Raw genomic sequence first — 26490 nt, 5'->3', positions numbered from 1 at the left:
AGATAAGTGCAGGGGTTTGGGGGAAACCACACCTCAAGCTGTGGACAAGCAAAACTCATGACATGAATGACACTGTGTGTGTTAAGGTGCAGCAGGGTGAAAGCTGCAGGGATGGTGGCCCCTGGTGAGGCCACAAAGCCTGACAGCTGTGAAGGACACAGGTGCAGGGCAGTTCTGGGGCCCTGCACCTCTAGCTGCTGACAGGCAAAACTCATGTCATGGATGCGTGTGCAACTGACTGTGTCTGTCTTGATTATTTCCTCTCCTTAATCCACCCCTGTGGTTTTGCCCCCACTGTGGCTTAACACATACAAGTGACATGAGTTTTGCTTTCAGGATTTTGGGGTGCAGTTTTCCCAAACCCCTTGCACCTATCTCCTTGAAACTTGGCAGGCTTTGTGGCCTCAGCAGGGGCTAGCAAGCCTGCAGTTTTGATCCCACAGTGTCTTATCACATATAGGTGACATGAGTTTTGCTCTCAAGATTTTGGGGTATAGTTTCTCTGAACCTGCTGCACCTATCTTCTTGAAACCTGGCACTCTTCATGTCCTCAGAAGGAGCTACCATTTCTACAAGTTTCATACAAATCTGGCAAGAAACGACAAAGTTATAGGCTGTTTTGACCTTCCCCATTATAATCTATGGACAAAACGTCGAAACAGGGTCAAAATGTTTCGACAGAACAAAACAGAACAGCCATTTCAATTCAAAACAAAAGTCAAAACAAAACACTGCTGTGTCAAAACATTGAAATGCTGGTCGAAACAAAATGCTTCCGTTTTGCACAGCCCTGATCTTCACATTTCTTCTTAACACCTGAATATAATGGAATTACACAGGAAGTGGCATCTAATGGGAGAAAACAGTTCAGCCTCATATTGATTTTAAATGTGACAGAAACTAAGTATTCTATTTAAAATTACCAAGAGCCATTTTTAATCTTTTAAAATTTTGGTGCTGACATCTTAGGAACCTGAGATGTGAGAGAGGTGCACTTTTGTTTTATTACTCTTTTAAAATGTAAGTATTAAAATTGACCCAATTTAAGATAAAGTATTCAAATATATGATTACAAGGTTTTATCAAGGATTAAGACTTGATTCTCAGAAGAAAGTTGGCCATTCAGGCCATGATGGACAAATAGTACTAGCTTTTTGGTAAAGGTTAAAATCTTCCAAATTAAAAAGGAGTTTTTTTGTTTTAAATTAATCTGAGAAGAATATAGGATCAGTCTTTCATTCACAGTGACTAAAATTCTTTAAAACTGTTACTAAATTTAAAAGTATAAATTTTTTCGTCCTTCACTTTTTGAAGGAGTGAGAACGCAAAAGGTGCTATTCCTTTATTGGCTTCTGAATAATTGTTGTATATTATTTTACTGTCCTTTGGAATTGAATGTCTCTTCAGCTTTTACAATGCCAGTGCAGCCCTTATGTGAAAGGGCTGAGTAGTAACATGTTTTCAACTTGAATGGTTATGTTTTTTCTTCAGCGGGAAACAGGAAGCATTATTTTCTCATTACCTTTGTGTTATTTAAAGATCGATAAAAATCAAGACTGCAGGTGGACAGAGATATAGTTCCAATATTGGAAAGGGGGAAGAGGTATCAGGTATCAGGAGATCCAGTGTCCTCTTCTATCTGTCATTCTCAATTGAAAAGATTAACAGGAGGTAGTTTATTACAGTTTAGCTTCAGTCACTGAAGCTGTTCAGTAGCTTCAGTGTGGGACAGTGAACCAATGGCAGGGTTATTTCAGATTCAGCCACACAATAACAACCCTTCCCATCTTTTAACCTGTCTACTCCATCAACACATTTTAGGTAATAACAATTGTGGAAGAAAGCACGAGAGATTTTTATGATAATAGGTTTCAGTTTTAGAAAATATTGCGGTTCTTTGCCTTCTGTCAACTAATATATAGGATAGGAGCCAATATATAATGCTTCAGTGTTTGCCTTTGTTGTTGTCTTGGTCATTTAAAAAATAGATAATTGGTAATTTTGTTTCCAAATATGTCATTTACTTTAAGCCAAATTTAACTCCAAAGTGCAGGTATCATCTGAGACAGCTGTATATGTCTCTGGAAGGAGCAAAGGGGATCCTAGATGTATTATTCCTCTGTGAAATCTCTTCTGGGTAGTATTTTAGATATTGTTTTATTATAGAAACCAGAAATTTTTACCACAGAAACTTAAGCATGAATCCAAATATTTGTATACATTGACCTAAGACAGGCTACTCAACCCAGTCAAATGCTCCTTTCTTTGTAGAATGAACAAGGAGGATTTCCTAGAATTCTGCCTTCAAAATAGGAAAAGAAATGCATTCTATGCTTATAGTTCTGGGGTGATATGTAATTCTTCATTTGCTTATTACTTTTCAACTCCTGTAAGTCATTATGCTGGTATCAGTATTCAACAAAAATGGAAGACATTCAGATTTTCCTTTTTTAGGCATCAACACCACTAGAGCAGCCTGCCAATGGCTCTGCAATCACATTAGCCAACTCCTTCAGCACCGTCAGTTATGTCCCATCTGGCCCCATGGATTTGTACATGTCCAGCTTTTTTAAGTAGTCCCTAACCTGTTCTTTCACCACTGAAGGCTGCTCACCTTCTCCCCGAACTGTGCTGCCTGGTGCAGTAGTCTGGGAGCTGACCTTGCCTGTGAAGACTGAGGCAAAAAATGGTATTGAGTACTTCAGCCTTTTCTGCATCCTCTGTCATAACTTTGCCTCCCCCATTCGGTAAAGGACCCACACTTTCCCTGATACTCATTTTGCTACTGACATACTTATAGAAACTGTTCTTGTTAACCTTCACATCCCTTGCTAGCTGCAGCTGTAGTTGTTCTTTGATTTTCCTGACTTCATCCCTGTATGACCAAGGAATGCTTTTATATTCTTCCCTAGTTATTTGTCCAAAGGGTCGATACATTTGTTTTACATTTTTACATTTGTTCAATAGGTTGATTGTGAAAAAAATTATAGTGCCCTGCAGAGCTGTTTATATTAGATTTTAGATCTGTTTTATTTTAATTCTCTAGTAATTTGGGCTTCTTTGTGATCCATCAGTATAATTTAAGGATGACATTCCAAAGTTTTGAAAAAATAGACATTTTTGATAAAGCAACTTCCTTCCTTCCTTCCATCCTGTCTGTCTCCCTGCCTGCTTTTAGCTTACAGTATTCATTGTTGTGCATAGGATTTATTAGTCTGTTTTGCATTCTCCTCATATTCCCCTTTTGGAAAAGGAGCTCCAGCTGTAGTAGATTAGGAAGAACATTGTTTGGGTGGCAATATAATATAACTGTTGTGTTCAAATGTTGGATCCAGCAAGCAGGGAACCCAATCCTGTGAAATATTGCTACCCAACCCTATCAAAACATTTTCGTGCTTGTAATGGTGGGAGAATTTGAAGATTTCTATTGTTCTATAAGGATTCTGGAGTTTGGCTGCCTAGTTGCATTCCCTTCTTCATCCCTAAGTGATGGGGTTATGTAGCTAGATGGCCTATATTTCAATATGCCAAATAGTTTGTGTATCTTTCTCATACTTCAATTTATGGCCATATAGAAGGTGAAAGGGGGCTATTTTTCCTGTTTCAAGTATAGACTGCCTTTTAGCGCCTTTCGTATAGATTTTGAGAACCTGTTAATAAAAGAACTTTACTATTATTTTAATGTAATGCCAGGTGTCTTGTAGGTCTCCCCTTTATATATCATCATGCATATTTTCTAGATGATTAATATTAAACAATATGATTTTGAAATTATGTATTCAGTCTGGATAGGTTTTCTCACAGGTAAAATTTCAGATTCCAGAATTTTAGTATAGAGTATACTTTCCCCTTTTGCTAAGTATTAACTCAGCTGGAGCATGATCTAACCACTTAATCTATCATACATATGTACCAAGTGTTTGTTGGAAGATGGAGCTAGTGCCTCAAATCTACTTTCTTGTAAATTGTATATAGTGGAAAATATAATAAAAATATGTCTTATTCATGGACAATATTAGCCTTTTTCTTGTCATATTTTAAAGAAATTTTAGTTTTGTATTTTTCATGTGTTCAAAATTCTGTGTGCTGGTAGAATTTCTCATGGTTTTTATAAATTTATTTTCTTTATGGACAGTTTCTAGAATGCATGGATTACTCCTTTTGAAGTCTGTGATGGGAGGTGGCTATGGTAGGGTAGTGGTGGGGTGGCCCAATCTTATTATTCTTTTGCCAGTTAAATCTTGGAGGATAAGGAATCTGCCAGTTGTGAAAACACCAGAGCAGATACAGGCTATATTGTATTCCTCGTTTGCTGGGTGCTATGGTTGAGACACCTGTATTGGATTTTCAGAGCACTCAAAACTGGAGCTAAAGCCAATGGGAGCCTGTGTAAAACTTATACAGTACTGTAAACAGCTAAATTATTGAAACTCTGATTCCATGCATCTCATAGTTGAACCCTAGTAGGCATTCTGCCTTGTGAAATATCAGGAAAACAGTACCATGGAAACTCATAGGGAGTTCTGTCGATTAAGCCATTAGTGTTTCTAAAGGACTAAGTTATTTTGTGGAGGGCTCTATGGAGTGTTAGGACCTTAATTTTGGCAAGTTATTAATTCTGTATTTGTTGCAGGTTTAGATACTGTCCAGTGAATAATCCATAAAGCACACACTGCATACTGCAGACAATATTCTTCTGTCTTAGGCAGTGCTTTCCAGTTGCTGATGATTGTTTCCCATGGTTTTCTTATGTGAGTGTCTGAAGATGGCAGATGAGGTCTATCTGGCACCAACAGCCTTTACTTCAGCTGAGTTATCTGTTTCCATGTCGGGTGAGTGGTGCTGGATTCCTGATTTCATCTATAACACACTGTTTCTGCTGCTCACACTTTTCCATCTCCAATTGTTGTCATGAGGTTTCAAAGTACTCAGATCCTGGCAGCAGACTCTTCCTCCAATTTGGGGTGGTCCTCAATGATAGTCTCCCATGAGCTGACATCAAGTTGGCTTTGATGACTTCACTGAAGCACTCTCTCTGCCCTCCTCTTAAGCATGCACCTTGCCTGAGGCAGAAGAATAAATCTTGCTCAGGAGTCGACTTGGATATCTGGATGACATGGCAGGCCTAATGAAGATGATATTGGATGATCATTTCCTAAATACTCGTGGTGTTTACTTGAAGGAGGAAGCTAATGTCGGTGCATCTGTCTTTCCACTAGATTAAGAGGATTTTTCACGGGCAGCATTGATGGTACTTCGCAAAAACTTCAGTTATCTCCTGTACAGTGTCCACATCTCATCTCTGTACAGCAATGTGGAACATGACTGCTTGATGAACCATGAGCTTGGTTTCAATTCTGATGTCATGATCTTTGAACACCCATTTCTTCAAGCATCCAAAGGCTGCACTTGCACATTTGAGGCAATGTAGGATTTCTTCACTGATGTTACCCTTTTGCTAGAGATGGCTTCCAAGGCAGGGAAATTAACAATGTTTCCCGTCTTATTATGGGTCTGGATTACCAGAGTTGGGGACTGTTCTTTAGGATCTTGTTGATGGAGGACCTTGGTCATCTGAATGCTAAGCATCAGTCCCATTTTCTTATATGCCTCAGTAAAGAGGTCATGTCAGTGATTGTGTAAAGGTCTGCTTCTGAGTAAGCACACATTACAGCATCATCAGCGTACAGGAGCTCAATGATTGAGATCAGGTTGGTCTTGGTTTTGGCTCAGAGTTGGCTGAGCTTAAACATTTGGTAGTTTAACTCCACTCTACCTGGAAGATTGTTGTTTGTCAGATGTAGCAGCATGGCAAGGAATAGTGAGAAGAGTGTTGGAGGAATGATACAGGCTTCCTCATCTCTCCTTTTAACCTTAAAGGGATCTGTGATAGATCCATTACTGAGAAACACCACTCACATACCATCATGTAGCAGGCAGAGAATGGTGACAAATTTCAGTGAGCATCCATAATTCAGAAGAATTATCCAGAAGATTTTGTGTGGTGAAAGGAGGCCATGTAGGGAGACATGTTATTTGTGGCATTTCTTCTGCAGCTTGTGAGCTGTGAAGACCATGTCAGTTGTGCCTCTTGATGCCATAAACCCACACTGAGATTCTGGAAGCAGCTCTTCAGGAAGTGGAAGGTGACTTTTGCAGTAAAATTAGGATTGAAATCTAGTGCAGTTAAGGATGGACATGACACCTCATTCAAGTAATGGCAGAAAGGCTTTAATAACAATACCACAAACAGCCTATAAAACTAAATGAGAGAAAGAGACTCCTTCTTAAAATCCAGTAAATGAGCTGTCACAAAAGCCCTGGTATATATTAGTTGCAAAAGTGGTTTTCACCAATGCAGGCAGAAAGTGGTTTGCAATCTTTACAGCCTTCACTGAGCATGGATGTGTTGCCTGGGGGTGATAAACTGGGTGCAGAATTATTTCTGTATGTCTACTGGAATGCAAACCTTGTTGACAACTCTGTTTTGTCTTGTACTGTTCATTTGTACAGCTTCAAAGTATTCCTCTCTGATAGTTGGTTGATTCATGTCTGATCAAAGCAGGTAGGAAGGGACCATCACATTACAATTTCTAACTGTTCGGATGCTGTGATCGTCTATGGAGACATTTGCAAAAACCCATACAGACATTGAATGCCTTTTTGGAGAAATATGCCTTAATTAAGGGGAAACATGTCAACCAGGATACAGTCACAGTCAAGTAGGGATATGCAGTTGTGTATGAATGGTTAAGCATAATAAAAGATTGGGTACATTTGCAACTAGCACACGAGATGAAACCAACTAGGATTGCTCTCCTTTGCACAGTCCCATTCTTGATCTTGCATTCTTGTGCAAGAAGCACTGTTATTTTAATTTGGTCATTTAAATTTCACATGTAGGTCCAGCCAAGCTTTTACAGTCTGCACAGAGACAGCTCAGGGGGCTTCTCACAAAGATCTTTCCTGTGATGGACATCAACATGCTCCCTCTGTAGATTCCATAGTCAGACATGAAGATTTCTTGAAGATTGTCCAAAACATGGCATCCCCAAGGTCTTGTGGGATTTCCTTGTCATTTGGGATCAGTAAGATGAGGGCATGAAGCTGTGATGTGATCTCCTCACCCCCCATATTTAAGTTTCCCACAGGTATTCCATTTGCTCCAGATGCCTTGTCATTTTTCATCTGGTTGATGAGTTTTCTAATCTCATCAAGGACTGGAGGGATTCTGAGATCATCTCTGACTGGGTGCTGTGGAACAGAATTGAGAACAACAGACTCTTGTCAACAACAGAATCTTGACCAAGAGGGCCTTCAAAATGTTCCTTTCAACGGGCAGTAATGGCTCCTCTTTACCTGATTTAGGTTTCCTCCAGTCATAGGTCTCAATGGTGTTGGTCACTGAGTGCCTGGACCATAGAGGACTTTGGTGGCACTAAGGAAGCTGCATTTTGTGGATGTCAACAAGGTGTTGAATGTCCTTAGCCTAGTCTTCCTACCATTTATTCTTCATATCACAGGTCAGTGCCATAGCAAGAGCGGGGCAAGTGGGGTGACCACCCTGAGCACCGAAGCAAAGCGGGCACCAACAGGCATTGCCCAGCCAGGTCAGGATATGGGAGGCAGCCACGAGCAGCTAATTTGGGGGGAGCGGGGACAGGGGAAGGGCAGCACCTGCTGCTGTGTCCACTCTCAGCAAGCATGGGGGGGTGCCTTCCCCGATTTGTGCATGGGGCAAGGGCAGGCTGCGGCTGTGGGCTTTGCCGCAGATGCTAAGCTTTGGTGCTTTGGCACTGTCACAGATACTTGTTTAGGAACCTATGCCTTGGCTTGTTGGAGGTTCAGTTTCTTTTGCTCAGAGTTGGTGTCATTTTGCCAAGCATAAAAGGCCTTGCTCCTGTTCTTGATCAACTATTGGATCTTCTGGTCATTCTCATCAAACCAGTCTCGATTTTTACTGGTAGAGAATTCAAGTGGCTCTTCACAGGAGCTGATGACAGTGGCCTTGAGGGCAGCTTACACACAGATGACATTCTCCCATTGTTGTTGATTGGAACTAACCAGTTTTTCATTGAGGCACTAGTGGAAGTGGTCTCACTTACTTGGCTCCTTGAGTCCTTCAACACTGACCTTCTGTCATGATTCTTTTTGCAGCAGCTGCCATTTGGGAGCCAGTTTGGGTGACATACCTGGGTGGAGGAATTGGTGATCAGTCCAGCAATCATCAGCTCTTAGCGTGGCTCATGTTATGTGGACATATTTGGGATTGCAGCAATGGATGAGGTGCAAATGCCTAGATAATGGATGTTTCCATGATGTCTTGGGTTTGTTTTTCTGGGGGAACAGAGTGTTGGTGATTGGAAGTCCCTGTTCTGTGCATTTGGTTGAGAGGAAGATGCCACTGGAGTTGACCTTTTCTACTCCTTCCTTGCCAATGGCTCCATTCCAGAGGTTTGAGTCCCTTCTTATTCTGGCATTCAAAATCACCAAGAAGAATAAGCCTGTCCCCCTCCAGGATGTCAGAAAGGACTTGGTTAAGGTTGGCATAGAATTCCTCCTTGGTTTCATGGATGGCATCAATAGTCAGAACATCAGCATTGATGATAGTATCATATTGGCTCCTTACCAGTTTAAGATGGAGAGGTGCTTATTGATCCTAATAGGGAACTCATCTAGTTGGTTTATCAGTTCATTCTTAATGGGAAAACCAGCTCCATGAAGCTGTTGATCTTCTTCCTGTTTACCCTCCCAGAAGAAGGTATAGCTGCATCCATGTTTGTTAAGCTACCCACCTCTCACTTGTGTCTTGCTCAGTGCAGCTATACTGACATTATGCCACCTGAGTTGTCAGGCCAAGATTCCAGTGCAGCACTCTATTCATTCACTATTAGGGTTGTCCATGAAGGTCCTGACTTTCTGGTTCCAGAAAATGACGATATGTCTTCACTGCTATTCTCAAGTGCAGTAAATATGATGCCAACAGATGCGATTACCCAGTCAGGAAGAAATACAGAATACTGTATTAGACAGGCTATGTTTAGGGCACCTTTTCTAGCCCCCTCACCATGTGGGCTGAGCAGAATGGATCCTGAAGAGGGCTGCTCAGTCACAGTTACAGTTGCCAAATTGCACTCCTGTTTCATCCAGGTGCTAGATGACCTTCTTTTAAGTACCACCTTCTTTTAACTCCCTATATCATTGCAGGCTTTTGGGTACAAATACCCTTTGTCAGGCTGAGACGAAGCATCTGTGGTTGTTCTGTGCTCTTCCTGGACTATTCATTTAATCCAGGAATGTCACAGGCTGGCTAGGTGCTGTGAGTGTATCAGCCATTAGGCTGCTGGGTTCGGGATCGAGGAGGTGAGTCGAGAGTGAAGTAAAGGCAAATTTACTCATAACTTAGCATACAACAGTTAACAGAAAGGTTAATGTGACAAACGGATAGTACAGTAATAAAGAGCTAATAGTACTAATAATAACAGATAGAATGACAAAGAGTTCTCACATGGGGTTGGCAACTTATCAGCAGTCCCCCTGTGCCAGGTGCACACCAAGTTGTTCCAGCAAAGTCAGGCTTCCCCGATCAATGCTGTCCAAGGGGTCACCGGGAAGATTCCTTGGTCAGGATCCGGTCCTCGCTGACACTAGGAGTCTGGGGTCCAGGCTTGGTACAGCGATGATCCTTCTGTCCTGTCCTTCAAACTGGTCACTTGACAGGTGCGTTCCTTTATACCTTATTTTATGCTAATCTGTTGGCTTCAGAGCCACTCACAATCTTGCCCTATATCTGTTACCCTATAGGATTAAAAGGTGTTAGAAAGGTTACCCCTGGAACTCAGGTTCACCCAATAAGCAAATTACACCACATTACTTTGAGGTTGGAAATTAGCATTACTCTGCCAAAGCTCAACCCCTTGGTTTCCTATTCCTTGGATTCCATGGAATGTGCTAATTATATTAGATGGTCAGATCTTGTTATGGCTGACCTTTAAAACACCTGTTAGACCACCTAATCTTGTAGTTCTGCTTATTTGGGGGGCCCAGTCAGTCCCACAATCAGTGCAAACAGTTAGATTCAACACTTTGGTTAAATTGTGATGGACAAATTCCACTTGCGGGCTGCAAACTTGCTAGCTTTGCATTAGCTAATCTTAACTGCTAGACAATTGCCTGGATGTCTTCAAGAGCATATATTTATTGCTCATGATAGTAACCCCACTGGTTCTGGCCACCACACAGGAAGAGCAGAGTACAACTGAAGACACTTCCTCAGCCTGACAAAGGATATTTGTACCCAAAAGAAGAATTTTTGCAACTATTTGAGTTGTTCTAATGAAAGATACCAGATTTACCCAAATAAATTTGTTTGCCTCAGGACACATGTTGACATCCAATGTTCATTCTGCTCAGGCGCCGCCCCACCACTTAAGTCTTCTGGACCAATTGCTCCAGGGTCCCTGCAGCCTGATCTCACCTGTGTTACTTTCCTTTTACATCTTCTGGCTGTATCCCCGATATAGACAGTTTCTTCACTGGAAAATGAAATAATGTAGAACAAGATGCAGCCTCACAGAAGTGCCATTTTAACTAATTGGCTCATGTTGGCTATATCGAAACTTTACTTTTTGTTATGAAGTAAAATACTAAGAAGCTAATATTTATGATGGCTGTGCTTGATGCCAGAAAATGGGAAGACCTCCACATTCACTGTTACTGTCTGGCTCCTTTTTCTCGAATATAGTCATCAGTCACTAACCCAAACACTGATACTTTCCGGTTAGGAATTATGTATGTATCTAGTTCATTGCACAGTAGATTTCTTCAAGGATAAAAGGTAAGTGCCGATGTTGCGCGACAGCCTGTAGTGGAGTAGAGTTGATTGGGCTCGATACTGAGGACTACCTGCAAATATTGTAAAAGACCTCAAAAAAACAATTACAGTCTTTCAAAGGGCCGGGGTATAGAGAAAGATTACTTTTTAATGATTCTGTCTGTCGCCACCATTCCTCCTAAAACGACATCTTTTCATCAGCTTCCGTTCTATTTCTGCAGTATTTCAGTCCCTTTAGGCACGCCGTTTGTATCGACAGGAAGTGCAGCACATCCTGATTATTATAGACAGAGTTCGTGAGACAGACTCTACTCTTCTGGTACTACACATAGGAAGGTGGGATCATCTTTGCCACTTTCAAGAAGAAGGGCAAGGAAAGGGAACGTTGCTCTGATGATCAGGGAGCACAGTGGATCTCAAATACTCTTTTCTGCTTTTTTGAACTAGTGACCATGGAATATAACCCGATCGTACGCCAAACTTGCAACTGTTTTACTGTCGATGGGTTTTATTTCAATCCATCCCAGAGCGGGCAGGATAACCATGCGGCATTAGGTTTCCGGCCCGATGCATTCAGCTTGGGCGGAGCTGCATCGCGTGGCAAGAGCTAAAACACGTGAGATTTGTATTTTTCTTTGTTACCCGGAATTGCAAAGGTCCACTCCAGGCAGCAAGAAGGGAAACAAGCACCTGAAGCTGGAAGCGACAGGCGGAAAGCGGGTTTCCCGGAGTTGAGTCTTTCCACCGCCCAGGTAAACGGAATAGAGGAGACTTCTCGGGGAGGAATGAGAAGCGATGTGAATGGGATGTTCCCAGTAAAGCCTGGCCATGAGCAAGAAGAAGCAGCGGGCCTTTGTAGCGCTGCACTCCGATAACTCACGCCTGGCGCGGTAGTCTGGGGCGTTGCTACTCGAAGGACGTAGATGGAGTCCGAGCGAAGTGGAGAAGCGGCTCAGGGCTAGTTGGGGCAATAGCGCCGAAGCCGCCCGCGCCACCGGGCCGGGCTAGTATTTCACATATGTGCACAGTGCTTGCCCAGCCTGGGCAGGGACGATGCTGGAGGGGAGCGAGGCGGTGGCGGTATTGCATTCTCGAGAAGTCCCAGAGCAGATGAGGCTGAAGTTGGTTCCTTATTCCCGGGTCCTAGCGCCTCATCACATAAACTGGGGTTCAGCTCCTGCGAGATGGAGGGAAACAGGTAGGGAATGTCACCGTTTCAAGAGCAGCACCCGTCTAGCCAACCTGTTTCAAGGTCCCATAGACACGAGCCAGGGCCGGTCACCCATCAAGTCCAACGCTGAGTCCTATAGAGAGGAGGGAAAAGCAGCTTTGCAGAGCGTCTGTACTAGTAGTTTTAGAGAAGGTATCCTCCCTCGGCCTCGGCCTTCTGGGCGTCCCCAGTCAGCCAGACCCTGCTTCACTGGAGCCAATGGACTCTGTTGCTTGCTAGAAGCCCGTGCATGCTCCCTGTTCGGGGGCCCAAGACAACAGAGGAGGAGCCTGCTCCCTTCCCCAGCTCCCCCAGCCTCATTGCGGTCGTGCGAGCGCCAGAATCCGCTGGTGCGTCGTGTGTCTGCAGGCGCAGCCGGAGGTCGTTCACAGCCGGGAGAGCCCACTGGGATGTTTCCAGTTCATGGGAAACCTGGCGGCGGCTGTTGTAAAGTGGTACAAGTCGGGCAGCGGCTTCCTGCTGACTGCGGCCCCGGTAGGGACCCTGGCTCCATTCTCAGGGGAACCGGTCTGATGTGGTCACTCATCCCCTTCTCCCGCCTCCCCCCTGCACGGACAGGAAGCTTTCGTTGTTTAGAGATCTGGGAACGTCCTTCGCCGAAGCCACTTCAACACCTCGCGGGAAGCCATTACTGCTCCCCTCGCCCGCCACCAGGACACAGACCGGGAACCTGTAAAGGAGCTGCTTAGCAGAGCGGGGGTCGGCTCTCTTTCTCTGCGGTACCATGCCCACAGCCTTTCCTTTTGAAACAGGGCTCTGTACTGTATACGTGTAAAGGAATACGCGGATGCTCCCAACCGTCAGAGGTGTACCGGGTGGGAAGCGGGTGAGCAAACAAGACAAAAGTTAATAATGATAATAGAAATTAAAATATAACCATCTTTTACACAACGGAAACCTGTTAATGGTTTTTTTTCAGTATAAAAGTTTAGGATGCTCTCATTTAAGTCTAAATCGGGATGGACAACGCCATTAATTGCAGGATAAAAGGACATATAGGAAGAACGGTACAATTGCTAAATAGCATTTACATGTTGAGACACAGGGTGTCGCTGCTCTCCACAAAAAAATCTTTGTGGGCAGGAAAATCTCAGCTCCTCCCTGATTCCGAGCTGACAGTTCAGTCCGAGTGCAGAGGAGGATGGCGGAATAGTCCTGGAGGCCCCGGGCGCCGACGTCCTGGATTGAGACCTGCTCGGGGGGATTTATGCAAGTATTCTCGTGTCTCGCCAGCCACGCAAGAGCCGTTTGGTGTAACACCGCCCGGATCTGCCATGTCGGCGCCCAGACTAGGCGGCCCGGCGGGGAGGCAGCTGCTGCGTCTGGTGCTGCTGCAGGCGGCCTGGGCGGCGGGGAGCGGCCCGCTGCAGTACTCGGTACCGGAGGAGGCCAAGGCCGGCACGCTGGTGGGCCGCCTGGCCCAGGACCTGGGGCTGGAGGCCGGGGAGCTGGCGGCGCGGAGGCTGCGGCTGGTGTGGAAGGGCGGGCGCGACTCGCTGGAGGTGAAGGCGGAGAGCGGGGCGCTGGTGGTGCAGTCGCGGCTGGACCGGGAGGAGCTGTGCGGCCAGAGCGCGCGCTGCGCCCTGCACCTGGAGGTGCTGGTGGACAAGCCGCTGCGGGTGTTTCACGTGGAGGTGGAGATTCAGGACATCAACGACAACGCGCCCGTGTTCCCGAGGGGTAAACAGAGCTTGAGTATTGCGGAATCGTTGACACTTCCCGGCACGCGCTTCCCACTAGAGGTCGCGTCTGATGCGGATATCGGCATTAACGCCCTGCTCAGCTACAAACTCAGCCTCAGCGAATATTTCTCTCTGGATGTACAGAATAAAAATGAGAAACGTCAGTCCGCAGAACTTGTGCTAAGTAAGTCTCTCGACCGGGAGGAGACCCCCGTGCACCACTTGCTCCTGACGGCGACTGATGGGGGCAAACCGGAGCTGACGGGCACTGTTCAGCTGGTGATCACGGTGCTGGACGTGAACGACAACGCGCCCGTGTTCAGCCAGGCGGTTTATGAAGTGAGTTTGCCGGAGGACGCAGCTAACGGGACCTTAGTCATAAATCTGAACGCCACAGACTTGGACGAAGGGATTAATGCAGAGGTGCTTTATTCGTTTAGCAGCCTGGTCGGATCCAGGGTAAAAGAAAAATTCAGCATAGATTCGCGCAGCGGAGAGATCAAAGTGAAAGGAGCATTGGATTTCGAGGACATGAATCTGTATGAAATTCACGTCCAGGCCGCGGATCAGGGCCACCTTCCCCTGTCCGGACACTGCCGCGTTGTGGTGGCGCTTGTGGACGTGAACGACAACGCGCCGGAGCTGTGGGTGACGCCGCTGTCGGTGCCGGTGGCGGAGGACGCGGCGCCGGGCACGGTGGTGGCGCTGATCCGCGCGCGGGACCGGGACTCGGGCGCCAACGGGGCCGTGACGCTGTGGCTGCGGCCCGAGGCGCCGTTCCGGCTGGTGTCGAGCTTCCGCGACTCCTACTCGCTGGTGCTGGCCGAGGCGCTGGACCGGGAGCGCGTGGCGGCCTACGAGGTGGAGGTGCGGGCCCGCGACGCGGGGGCGCCGGCGCTGGGGGCCAGCAGCCGCCTGGCCGTGCCGGTGGCGGACGTGAACGACAACGCGCCCGCCTTCGCGCAGGCCGTGTACACGGCGTTCGTGCGGGAGAACAACGCGCCGGGCGCGGCGGTGCTGACGGTGCGGGCGCGGGACGCGGACGCGGGCGAGAACGGCGCCGTGAGCTACTCGGTGGCGGGGGGCGGCGCGCAGGGCAGGCCGGCGTCCAGCCTGGTGGCGGTGGAGGCGGCGAGCGGGCGCGTGCGGGCGCTGCAGCCGCTGGACTACGAGGAGGTGCAGGTGGTGGAGTTCGAGGTGCGGGCGCAGGACGCGGGCTCGCCGGCCTTGTGGGGCCGCGCCACGGTGCAGCTCTTCGTGCTGGACGCCAACGACAACGCGCCGGCCGTGTGGGCGCCGGCGGCGGGCGCGGCGCCCCTGCTGGTGCCGCAGTCGGCGGGCGCGGGGCAGGTGGTGGCCAAGGTGCGCGCCGTGGACGCGGACTCGGGCTACAACGCGTGGCTGCGCTACGAGCTGCAGGAGCCGCGCGGCGCCGGGCCCTTCCGCGTGGGGCTGTACAGCGGCGAGGTGCGCACGGCGCGGCCCCTGGACGAGGCGGACGGGCCGCGCCACAGCCTGGTGGTGCTGGTGCGCGACCACGGCGAGCCGGCGCTCTGCGCCACGGCCACGCTCAGCGTGTCGCTGGTGGACAGCGCGCAGGCCTCGGCCGCGGCGGCGGGGGCGGCCCGAGCGGCGGCGGCGGCCGGAGCGGCGGCGGCGGCGGCGGCGGCGGCCGGGCCCGACGGGCCGCTGTCGGAGCTGAACGCCTACTTGATCCTGGCCATCTGCGCCGTGTGCGGCCTCTTGGTGCTGGCGCTGGGGCTGGCGGCGGCGCTGCGGTGGCGGCCGCGGGCGGCGGTGCTGTGCGGCCCGGGCCAGGCGGCGCTGGTGTGCGCCAGCGAGGTGGGCAGCTGGTCGTACTCGCAGCGCCACAGCCGCCAGCTGGGAGGCGGCGAGGCGGCGGGCAAGGCCGACCTCATGGTGTTCAGCCCCGGCTGCCCGCCCGTCGCGGCAGACGTGAAGACACGCGCGGAGCTGCAGCCCAATGTCTGTGGAACGGTTAGTTCATAACGCGTCTACATTTATTGATTTTATGTATCTGTTCACATATAGCATACTTGTTTTGGCCTCCTGTGTTTTGGCCACCTTTCTTTTCTTTTATTTCATGATTTACGTTGATTTCTTAATATTTGCTATTAGACCAGCATTCCTAGATACGTTTTGCCTTATGTGAATTATTGCACTTTTCCCCCCTATGAATTAAATTCAGCCGTTTGGTTTCGGATTTCACGTTGGCTTCTTTTCTTTAAAAAGGGAGACTGGATCATCAGGCATGTACTGTTATTTTAAGACATTTTAAAATCAGTGAATGGCTTAATTTTTAAGTCTTTAAAAAAACCCAAAAGTTAGCAGGTAAAATCTGAGAATGTTAGATCCTTCTCTGAGAGACTTAAGATATTTCAGGACATCCTTTACATCTACATTGTGGTTGCATCTAAGTGCTGGCGTCTGGATTCAGCAAGCCAGTTCCCTGCCAGTCCTATGTCCCTAAGAATTATTTTAGAAAGCTACTGTCCATTTTGTTTTCTTAATTTTATAAGTATTGCAAACTGACAATCTTAAAAAGGGTTGACATGTCTTAATATGCTTTCTCTATTATTCCCCCTCCCCCCCAGTCTGAAATAGCTTTTTTGGGTGATTTAGAGATAACACGAGTGAATTTTCCCACTTACGACTTCAGTGTCTACAGTGACTGATTTCTTTGTTTATTACCTTCTCAGGAAACCTTTGTATACATTGGGTGGTGATTATCTACATGTGCTAGAGAGATTTCTGCTAGGAGGGGACAAAAACTGTCCAAATCATTTCTCGGCTAGGCAGATATCATAATACCAGATGTTTCCTGGGATTTTGGAAAAAGGTGTTTACCTACTGGAGGGTCTTTCCTGCACAATTAGAGGATGGTGATTGTTGCCAACACCTTCCATTTTAGGGATGCCAGCCTAATGTACTCTGTTCTTGAAAAAGTTAATATATCTTTTCCTGTGCACATTTTACACTGCAAACGTCTAACCTTGTTTTTGGAGTAGAAGGGCTCTCATGCATGCCTAAACTTTGCGTGTAAATAAACGTTAAAAAATTATATTAAAGGAATGGGGTTGTGGCTGCCTTTCATGAAATTTGGTGTTAGGGAGGACCTCAAATGTTAAAATGAAAAATTATTATTTATACTGGCATAGTTTATCCACCTCATAATATAATACAATCTCAAGGACAGTTTTTGCTACAGTATAGTATATTACTAATACCTCAGTATCATTGCCTCCAGGATTTTATATAATACTATCTAGGAACATGTATTTTTAAATTTCCTAAATTAAGCATTTCTAAGGGTTGTTCCCAGATTTGAAACCATTTTCTAATATTAAACTTTTGGGGTGAAGTTTTGCAAGTTTATTTATCAACAATGATTTTTTAAAAAGATAATTGCAATATAGTCAATATAATTGCTTTCAGTCAAATACAGACTAATATGTTTTTCATCATAAAGAACATTTTTACCTTATCAGCTTTTGTGCTTACAGAAACTTTACATTTGAATTACATTTGCATGCTGCTTTCACAGCTGTTAAGAACATCTAATTCAAGCTGTGTTGTTGACAATTTGCTTGCATTCAAAAGAAAGTAGAGAGGAGTTTACTTTGATTGCACAGGCATAGATATAAGGTGATCTCTTCTTCTGGGAAGTGCTTTGCAGATGAAGATATTTGGAAGTTGAATGCTCACACCAGTTGCAGGCCTGCTGGTGACTAATCAGTCCAATTGCAGAGGCAAATCCCGCTGCAATGGTTGCACATGTATGGTTGACTGCTGCTACATGAAGGTGTGCCTTTCCTCGTTCTCCTCTTCTCCTCCATGTTGGCTCTGAGCTGACATTCAAAGAGGGCTGTTTCATTTTTTGATTTGTAGCCACCAGGCATCACAATCTATAGGCCGTGTTTCCCACAGTTTGTAGTCAATACCTCAGACAGAAAAGGACTTCTTCGGGGTGACATTGAAATGCTTGTCTGGGGCCCCTCTGTCAAATTTTCCAGTCATCAGTTCCCTGTACAGCATGGCCTTTGGTAGGCAGTTGTCATCTGCATCATATGGCTGGGCCACCACAGCTGAATCTGTAGGAGAATCACCTCAATGCTGGTGGTATTGGCTCTTTTTAACATGTCTACATCGGTGACATAATTCTGCCAGCAGATCTTGAGAATGGTGCAGAAGCAGCGCTGATGAACATGCCCAAGGAGGCATTGGTGATGCATAGAGGGTGCACACAGGTGCATGTACACTGTCTGAGCGTGGCGATGCACCCCTGTGAAAAGGCACTGCCGGCAGTGTCTGTGGGTGCTCTGTGATTGTTGCTGGCTGCCATGGATGCTGAGCTTGGTCTGTACCTTGTAGACTGTGGCTGTTCCAGACCCACTTGAAGAGTCTGCCAAAGGCACTACTAGCTTTTGAGAGTCTGTTGCCTACCTGCTTCTTGATCGTGGCATCACACATGATGACACTTCCCAGGTAGGTGAACTGCTTGACAGCATTTAGCTCAGTTCCTTCAATAGTAATCTTCAGTGGCACATCAGCTTGGCATGGAGATGGCTGATGAAGAACTTCAGTCTTCCTCAGGCTGATGGTGAGTCCAAAGAGTTGTGTTGCAGTAGCAAAGCGACTGGTTGTATGCTGCAGATAGGGTTGGGTGTAGGCCACCAGGGCACAATCATGTGCAAATAGAAGTTCATGGATGAGCTGTTGTGAGGTTTTGTGTAGGCCTCTAGCAATCTGAGATTGAAAAGGTTTACATCTGGTCAGAAGAACATTTAGACACCTTCCTCACCTTTCCCAAGATTCTTTGATGCTTGCTGCAGTGTCATGGTCAAGAAAATGGTGAACAAGGTAGGGGTGAGTACACAGCCTTGCTTAAATCCACTGGAGATTAGGAAAGGACCTGAGAGGCTGTTGTTGTTCTTGACTTGTCCATGCTGTCTGTCATGGAGTTGTCTGACCATGGTGAGGAACTTAGGTGGGCATCCAAGCATCTCGAGAATCTTCCAGATGCCATCTTGACTTATGGTGTCAAATGCCTTAGTAAGGTCGATGAAAGTAATGTACGTCCTCTTGTTCTGCTCCAGGCACTTTTCCTGTATTTGTCTGAGCACAAATACCATATCTACCATGCCTCTGTTTGCTCTGAAGCCACTTTGGCTCTCTTGGAGGACCTCTTCTGCTATGGCAGGCACCAAACAGTTGAGGAGGATTCTAGCTAGAATCTTCCCAGCAATGGACAAAATGGTGATCCCTCAGTAGTTGGAACAGTCTGATTTGTCACCTTTATTCTTATACAGGGTGATGATTACAGCATCACACAGAACCTGTGGAATTTTCCCCTGCTCCCAGCAGGCTATGGAGCTCATGGAGAGCTCCATAGGAAGAGTTCATGGAGCTTGGAGTGTAGAGCAGGGCCACTGTATTTCAGGTCTTCAAGTGAAATTCCATCAGTTCCAGGGGCTTTGTTGCTTTTTATCTGGTAGATATATCATATAATGGGATCTATGAAAGGATAAGCAGATAGAGGCAGGACTCTATTCAGCTCTGCCTGTTCCCCTATAACCTTTGAATCTAGGTATGTAATGGGCTGATAGCGCCCCCCCCCCCCTTCATTCATTCTATGTGATCTATTAATCTGTGTAAGGAAATCTGGAGGTGAAGCAGAGCCCGCCTCAAAACACAAGAATAACAAAAACAACAGCTTTCTTATTTAAAGAGTAACATGTATTCTATTCTATCATGGAACCATTCAGGCATATACTGAAGGCTAAACCTATTTTCTGCACAATGTCTGCATTACTTTAGCTTTCCAATAGAATTAACTTGCTTTCCCAGGCTCTGAAAGATAGAATCATAGAATCATAGGAAGAAGGACCTGAAGGGACCTATAAGATCATCAAGTCTGGTTCCCTGCCATTGGCAGGAGGTAACTGGGCTCAAACCAGTTCAATGAGGTATTTGTCCAGCCTCCTCTTAAAGACTCCCAGAGATGACGACTGCACCACCTCTGCTGGAAGTGTGTTCCAGAAAAGAAGTTTTTCATTATGTCCAGCCAAAACTTGCCCTCTGCTATCTTGTGTTCATTGGTCTGTATCTTCCTGGAGGGGCCTATTCTGAAAAGTTGTTCACCTAGGTCCTGGTGTTCTCCCTTGACCTATTTGTAGGCGGCTATCAAGTAGCTGCTCAGCCTTCTTTTGCTCAGGCTGAACAGTCCCAGATCCCAAAGTCTCTCCTCATAGGACCTGTCCCCCAGGCCCTTGATCATGTGGGTGGCCCTTCTCTGCACCCTTTTGAGCATGGGCAACTGGTGCAACCTGAGTCACGGGGGGCATGTGCCCCCCCAGAGCCAGTCAGCAATCAGGGGGGGGTCCCCCACAGCTGAACTCACCAACCAGGCAGTGCAACCCCCGTGCACCCCCTATGTGTCACCACTGCTTTTAAGGTTGTCCACATCCTTCTTGAAGTGTGGTGCACAGAACTGGATATAGTACTCCAGCTGAGGCCTCACCAATACTGAATAGAGGGGGAGGAGCACCTCTCTGGATCTCTCTGTTGACAGGACACCTGCTGATGCATGCCATAGTTCTATTTGCTTTGCTGGTGACTTCATCACACTGGTGGTTCATATACATCTTCTGGTCGATTGTCACCCCTAGGTCCCTTTTGGATGTAGTGCCAGCCAGTGGGCCACCACACATCATATAGATATGGTGCGGGTTCTTCCTTCCAAGATGAAGGATCTGGCATTTGTCCCTGTTGAACCTCATCTGGTTTTGTTCAGTCCATAGGACCAGCCTGTCAAGGTCATCCTGAATCCTTGATTTGTCCTCTGATGTGCCCACTTGTCCCCATGGTTTGGCATCATCCACAAACTTAATTATTGTACTTTTCACTCCCTCATCCAAGTCATTAATAAAGATATTAACAAGCACAGGCCCAAACACTGATCGCTGGGGTATACCACTGGAGATGTCCTTCCAGGATGAGGCCACCTCATCAATCAAGACTTGTTGGGATCTGGGGCTGAGCCAGTTCCCAACCCACTTCACTGTAGCTTGGTCTAGGCCAGAACTCTCCAACTTAACTGTGAGGTTTTAATGGGAAACAAGATCAAAGGCCTTGCTGAAGTCTACGTAGATGATGTCCACCTCCTGTCCCATATCCAGGAGGCTAGTTACCTGGTCATAAAAGGACACCAGGTTTGTTAGGCATGACCTCCCCACTACAAAGCCATGCTGGGTGCTTCTCAGTACCCCACCAGATGCGAGCTAGTGGGTGATATCCTTCCTTGACAATTTTTTTAAATATCTTCCCCAGGAACCAAGTCAAACTGAGGGGTCTATAGTTGGCAGGGTCATCTCTGGTTCCCTGAGGAGGTCTTTTGCAATATTACATGCAATTAAGTAATTAAAAATAGTACCCAAATGTGAATGCACAAGGATGTTTGGCATCACCCGTGTGTGGAACACTTTTCTTGGGATCTTGACATCTGGACATGTTTTTCTGTGGGAGATGCAAATAGCTGTACAGATGATCAAAATAAAGTTGTAGGGGTGCGTGTGTATAGAAGCGCATAGCAAAGTAGTTTAGCGTGAAATTATAACATATACCAATGTGAAAGGGAAGAATTTCATAGCTAAGGAGTTCCATCTGAATTTCTCTGACTCCTCTGGGCAGACTAAAACAGTTCCTACTTGAACCAAGACATTCTGCGAACATGAATATGGAGGAAATAGAGAACTTTTCCGGGTTGTTCTGCAAAAAGAAGACCCCATACATAAACGGAAAATAGTTCGAGATAGTCACACAATAGGAAGTGGTGAGGTATAAGGTGTCGCTGTTGACTAAAGAGACATTTTAATAGGAAAGAAACGTGTACTCCTCCCCGAGCCAGACAGCGAGAATCGTTTGCCAGAGTATCAGGAAGCTCATTTGTCCCGGATGAGACAAGGACTGGAAACAGAACATTTTCAAACTGAACGCAGGCACCTCGCTGAAAGACTCCGCGGCCTCGATCAGATGAACAGCGTTCGGATGGTCTCTTTTTGGCTGAATTCTGAAATACATTAGAAAAAAATTAAAGGGATCATTAAGTGTAATGTAAGCTGCGGCATTTAAACAATGGAAAAGCCGAAGACACAAGATGTCGCTGTCCACTGAAGAGAAGTAGAAGCAACAAGCACACAGCTCCTCCTCTAGAACCGCTGTAACTCCAGTTTCCCGGCGCATCAGAACGTTCCGCCGTCCTCCGGATGCGACTGTTGGATGTCAGTGAAGCGCTTTCGGAGATACCAACCCATCCTGTCCCTAGGACTCTGAGCGTACGATATAAACAAAGCAGGGATTAAAAGAAACAGCAGCGGCTTTCGGACCTGCCATGTCGGCACCCAGACTAGGCGGCCCGGCGGGGAGGCAGCTGCTGCGTCTGGTGCTGCTGCAGGCGGCCTGGGCGGCGGGGAGCGGCCCGCTGCAGTACTCGGTGGCGGAGGAGGCCAAGGCCGGCACGCTGGTGGGCCGCCTGGCCCAGGACCTGGGGCTGGAGGCCGGGGAGCTGGCGGCGCGGAGGCTGCGGCTGGTGTGGAAGGGCGGGCGCGACTCGCTGGAGGTGAAGGCGGAGAGCGGGGCGCTGGTGGTGCAGTCGCGGCTGGACCGGGAGGAGCTGTGCGGCCAGAGCGCGCGCTGCGCCCTGCACCTGGAGGTGCTGGTGGACAAGCCGCTGCGGGTGTTTCACGTGGAGGTGGAGATTCAGGACATCAACGACAACGCGCCCGTGTTCCCGATAAAAGAACATCATTTGAGGATACCAGAGTCAAGGCTGCCGGGCTCGCGCTTCCCACTAGAGGTCGCGTCTGATGCGGACATTGGCATTAACGCTCTGCTCAGCTACAAACTCAGCCCGAGCGAATATTTCTCTCTGGATGTAGTAACTAACGAAGACCAGAGCAAATCAATGGAACTTGCATTAAAGAAACAATTGGACCGCGAGGAGACCCCCGTGCACCACTTGCTCTTGACGGCGACTGACGGGGGCAAACCGGAGCTGACGGGCACGGTTGAGCTGGTGATCACAGTGCTGGATGTGAACGACAACGCGCCCGTGTTCAGCCAGGCGGTTTACAGAGTCCACTTACGAGAAAATTTAGAGAACGGGACCTTAGTCATTAAGGTCAATGCGACAGATGAGGACGAGGGGATTAATAAGGAAATCCAGTACTCCTTTCACAGCCTTGTTCCAGAAAACATAAAAGCAACATTTGGCATAGATCAAGGGACGGGAGAAGTCAGAGTTAAAGGGAAACTGGATTACGAAGAGATGAATTCATACGAAATTCGAATTGAAGCAAATGACAATGGTTTCCCACCCCTGTCCGGACACTGCCGCGTTGTGGTGGCGCTTGTGGACGTGAACGACAACGCGCCGGAGCTGTGGGTGACGCCGCTGTCGGTGCCGGTGGCGGAGGACGCGGCGCCGGGCACGGTGGTGGCGCTGATCCGCGCGCGGGACCGGGACTCGGGCGCCAACGGGGCCGTGACGCTGTGGCTGCGGCCCGAGGCGCCGTTCCGGCTGGTGTCGAGCTTCCGCGACTCCTACTCGCTGGTGCTGGCCGAGGCGCTGGACCGGGAGCGCGTGGCGGCCTACGAGGTGGAGGTGCGGGCCCGCGACGCGGGGGCGCCGGCGCTGGGGGCCAGCAGCCGCCTGGCCGTGCCGGTGGCGGACGTGAACGACAACGCGCCCGCCTTCGCGCAGGCCGTGTACACGGCGTTCGTGCGGGAGAACAACGCGCCGGGCGCGGCGGTGCTGACGGTGCGGGCGCGGGACGCGGACGCGGGCGAGAACGGCGCCGTGAGCTACTCGGTGGCGGGGGGCGGCGCGCAGGGCAGGCCGGCGTCCAGCCTGGTGGCGGTGGAGGCGGCGAGCGGGCGCGTGCGGGCGCTGCAGCCGCTGGACTACGAGGAGGTGCAGGTGGTGGAGTTCGAGGTGCGGGCGCAGGACGCGGGCTCGCCGGCCTTGTGGGGCCGCGCCACGGTGCAGCTCTTCGTGCTGGACGCCAACGACAACGCGCCGGCCGTGTGGGCGCCGGCGGCGGGCGCGGCGCCCCTGCTGGTGCCGCAGTCGGCGGGCGCGGGGCAGGTGGTGGCCAAGGTGCGCGCCGTGGACGCGGACTCGGGCTACAACGCGTGGCTGCGCTACGAGCTGCAGGAGCCGCGCGGCGCCGGGCCCTTCCGCGTGGGGCTGTACAGCGGCGAGGTGCGCACGGCGCGGCCCCTGGACGAGGCGGACGGGCCGCGCCACAGCCTGGTGGTGCTGGTGCGCGACCACGGCGAGCCGGCGCTCTGCGCCACGGCCACGCTCAGCGTGTCGCTGGTGGACAGCGCGCAGGCCTCGGCCGCGGCGGCGGGGGCGGCCGGAGCGGCGGCGGCGGCGGCGGCCGGGCCCGACGGGCCGCTGTCGGAGCTGAACGCCTACTTGATCCTGGCCATCTGCGCCGTGTGCGGCCTCTTGGTGCTGGCGCTGGGGCTGGCGGCGGCGCTGCGGTGGCGGCCGCGGGCGGCGGTGCTGTGCGGCCCGGGCCAGGCGGCGCTGGTGTGCGCCAGCGAGGTGGGCAGCTGGTCGTACTCGCAGCGCCACAGCCGCCAGCTGGGAGGCGGCGAGGCGGCGGGCAAGGCCGACCTCATGGTGTTCAGCCCCGGCTGCCCGCCCGCCGCCGCCGCCGGCAGTGCGGACAAGAAGACGGGAGGCGGCGGCGCCGGCCCGGATGGAAGCGCAATGGTGAGATGTCTTTATTCGCCTCTTTCCTTGCACGGCTCCCAGATTGCTTCCCCTCTCCCGGAGCGCGCCTCAGGCGGAGCGGCTTCTCCCGCGTTTCGCTCCATGCTTTCCTTCTCTTGCTTGGCCCAGGTTCCATGGCCGCGCCTCAGCCCTTCCCAGCTGCCTGCCCGCCCCAGACGGCACAGAGGCGGGCAAGGGGTACGTGCTGAACCTGGGTCTCGCTGCTCAGGTGTGTGTCACGCACTCTCCTGTGTTCTCTTATCTTGCATTAAGGATTTGGATGACGTTGCTGTCGGTTCTTATAGATTAAGAATTATTCTTTTCCTACCTCAAATCCTATATTGCAAATTCCCCAACATTGTTTTTTCCTGGAAGCTCTGGTGGTTTCTTCCCACCCTGGTCATTGTCTATTGGAATGAAACCTTCATGCTATGTTATTTTGATCAGAGCAGTCACTATTCTGTGAAGCCATTTTCTGCAATGATGAGCAGGAAGTAAAGTGCCATATAGTCATGACAATCTTTGCAGTTAGAAATTTAAGGGTATTTGAATTTAGTGGTAGATAGTTAAAAATGCATTAGGGTCCTGTTCCTACCTCTTACACTTCAGACTATAACATAAAACAGGGCTCTTTTGTTTAGTTTTTCACTGCCTGGTTAGTTTATTGGAAGGTTTAGTTGCTCCCTTTCCAGGGTGTTTCTTCTTCCTCCCATCATTGTACATGTTGTAGGAAGGTGTTTTTCTTTATACTGTTGGTAACATTGTCCTCCAGTACTCAATGGTAAATGGGCATGTGGTCTTTTTGTCAAAAACTCTTAACTTAGTAAAGCCTTACCTATAAATATTGGTGCAGTTGATATGATCAATCGGTTCAAAAGAAGAAGTAGCCCACTGAGGCCTTTTAGAATGGGAAGACCTTGGTTTTTTTTTAAAGGTAAACTTGAGAGCTTATTGTATCATGTCCACATATGCTAGTATTTTTTGGATATAGCCTCCCACCGGCCCCCCAGACCTGCTAGTGTCCCTCACTCCCCCCCACAGCCTTGCCAGTGTCCCTTGCCAACCACCCACAGCCCCTGCTCCCCAAGCCTTGCGGGAGGGGTCCTCAAGTTGCCAGGGCTATGAACCAGACCACAGCCCCCTCCCCCTGCTCCTTCCTGCTGTGGGTTCGGATGGGGCAACTCCCCACTGCCATGTGTACTCCCAGGGGGCAGGGGGGACCCACCCGCCCCAGATCTGTATCCAGAGCAGGCACAGGCTGAGGCTGCTGCCCAGGGTGAGGCTTGGGGCCTCAACGTGCAGCTGCAGGGCCCCAGCCGGGAGCAGAATGCGGCTGTGGGTGACTTGTCAAGGGAGGGATAGGCCCAGCTCCCCACTGATGCATGCACTCCTGGGGGAGCAGGGGGGACCTTTGGCCCCCAGATCTGTACCTGGGGCAGGCACAGGCTGCAGACTCGAGCTCCTGCCCTGCTTCCCTCCCCTGGGGCTTCTGGAGCCCAGTGAGTGTGACCCAGCGTGGCTGGGGCCAGCAGGGCCATGAAGGGATTCCTCGATGCTTCTCACCCCCCTGCTGCCCCAGCAATGCACCCCCTGCTCATGTCAGTGCTTTGAGGGGCACAGCCCTGCTGTTTTCAGCCACGTCAGGTCACAGGAAGCAGGGCAGCAGAGAACACGGGCCTCCAGCTTGTTGCTGTTCCCTGCTACCTTGCTCCCTACCCCCATGACCCGGCAGAGGAGTCATGCAAAAAACCTCCTCACCGCCATTCACTGCCCCCACCCCCCCAGTGCCCTGGCAATACACCTCCAGTGTGCAGGGCTGTAGTGAGGGCAGCTGCATGGGGCTGTGCCCCTCAAAGCACTGGCACAAACAGGGGGAATGTTGCTGGGGCAGCGGGGGGTAGGGGCAAGAAGCAGTGAGGAGGTTTTTTGCTCAGCTCCT

At 49.1% G+C, this 26490-nt stretch overlaps 1 protein-coding gene across 3 annotated transcripts in view; it reads left to right on the top strand.

Annotated features, from left to right (window-relative positions):
• The first annotated feature begins 12523 nt into the window (after positions 1-12523).
• The window catches only part of LOC102559534 (protocadherin alpha-C2), a 267699-nt gene continuing 253732 nt past the window's right edge, over positions 12524-26490 (top strand). Inside the window, exon 1 of one of the 3 annotated variants that reach the window (XM_059733379.1) lies at positions 12524-15745. In XM_059733379.1, the coding sequence (XP_059589362.1) occupies positions 13025-15745 (2721 nt within the window). In that variant the 5' untranslated portion in view covers positions 12524-13024. The other 2 variants (XM_059733378.1, XM_059733381.1) reach the window with 2 other exon arrangements.

This window comes from Alligator mississippiensis, chromosome 9, assembly GCF_030867095.1.
Source record: "Alligator mississippiensis isolate rAllMis1 chromosome 9, rAllMis1, whole genome shotgun sequence".
Taxonomy (NCBI): domain Eukaryota; kingdom Metazoa; phylum Chordata; order Crocodylia; family Alligatoridae; genus Alligator; species Alligator mississippiensis.
This window is presented reverse-complemented; position numbering and strand designations above follow the sequence as displayed.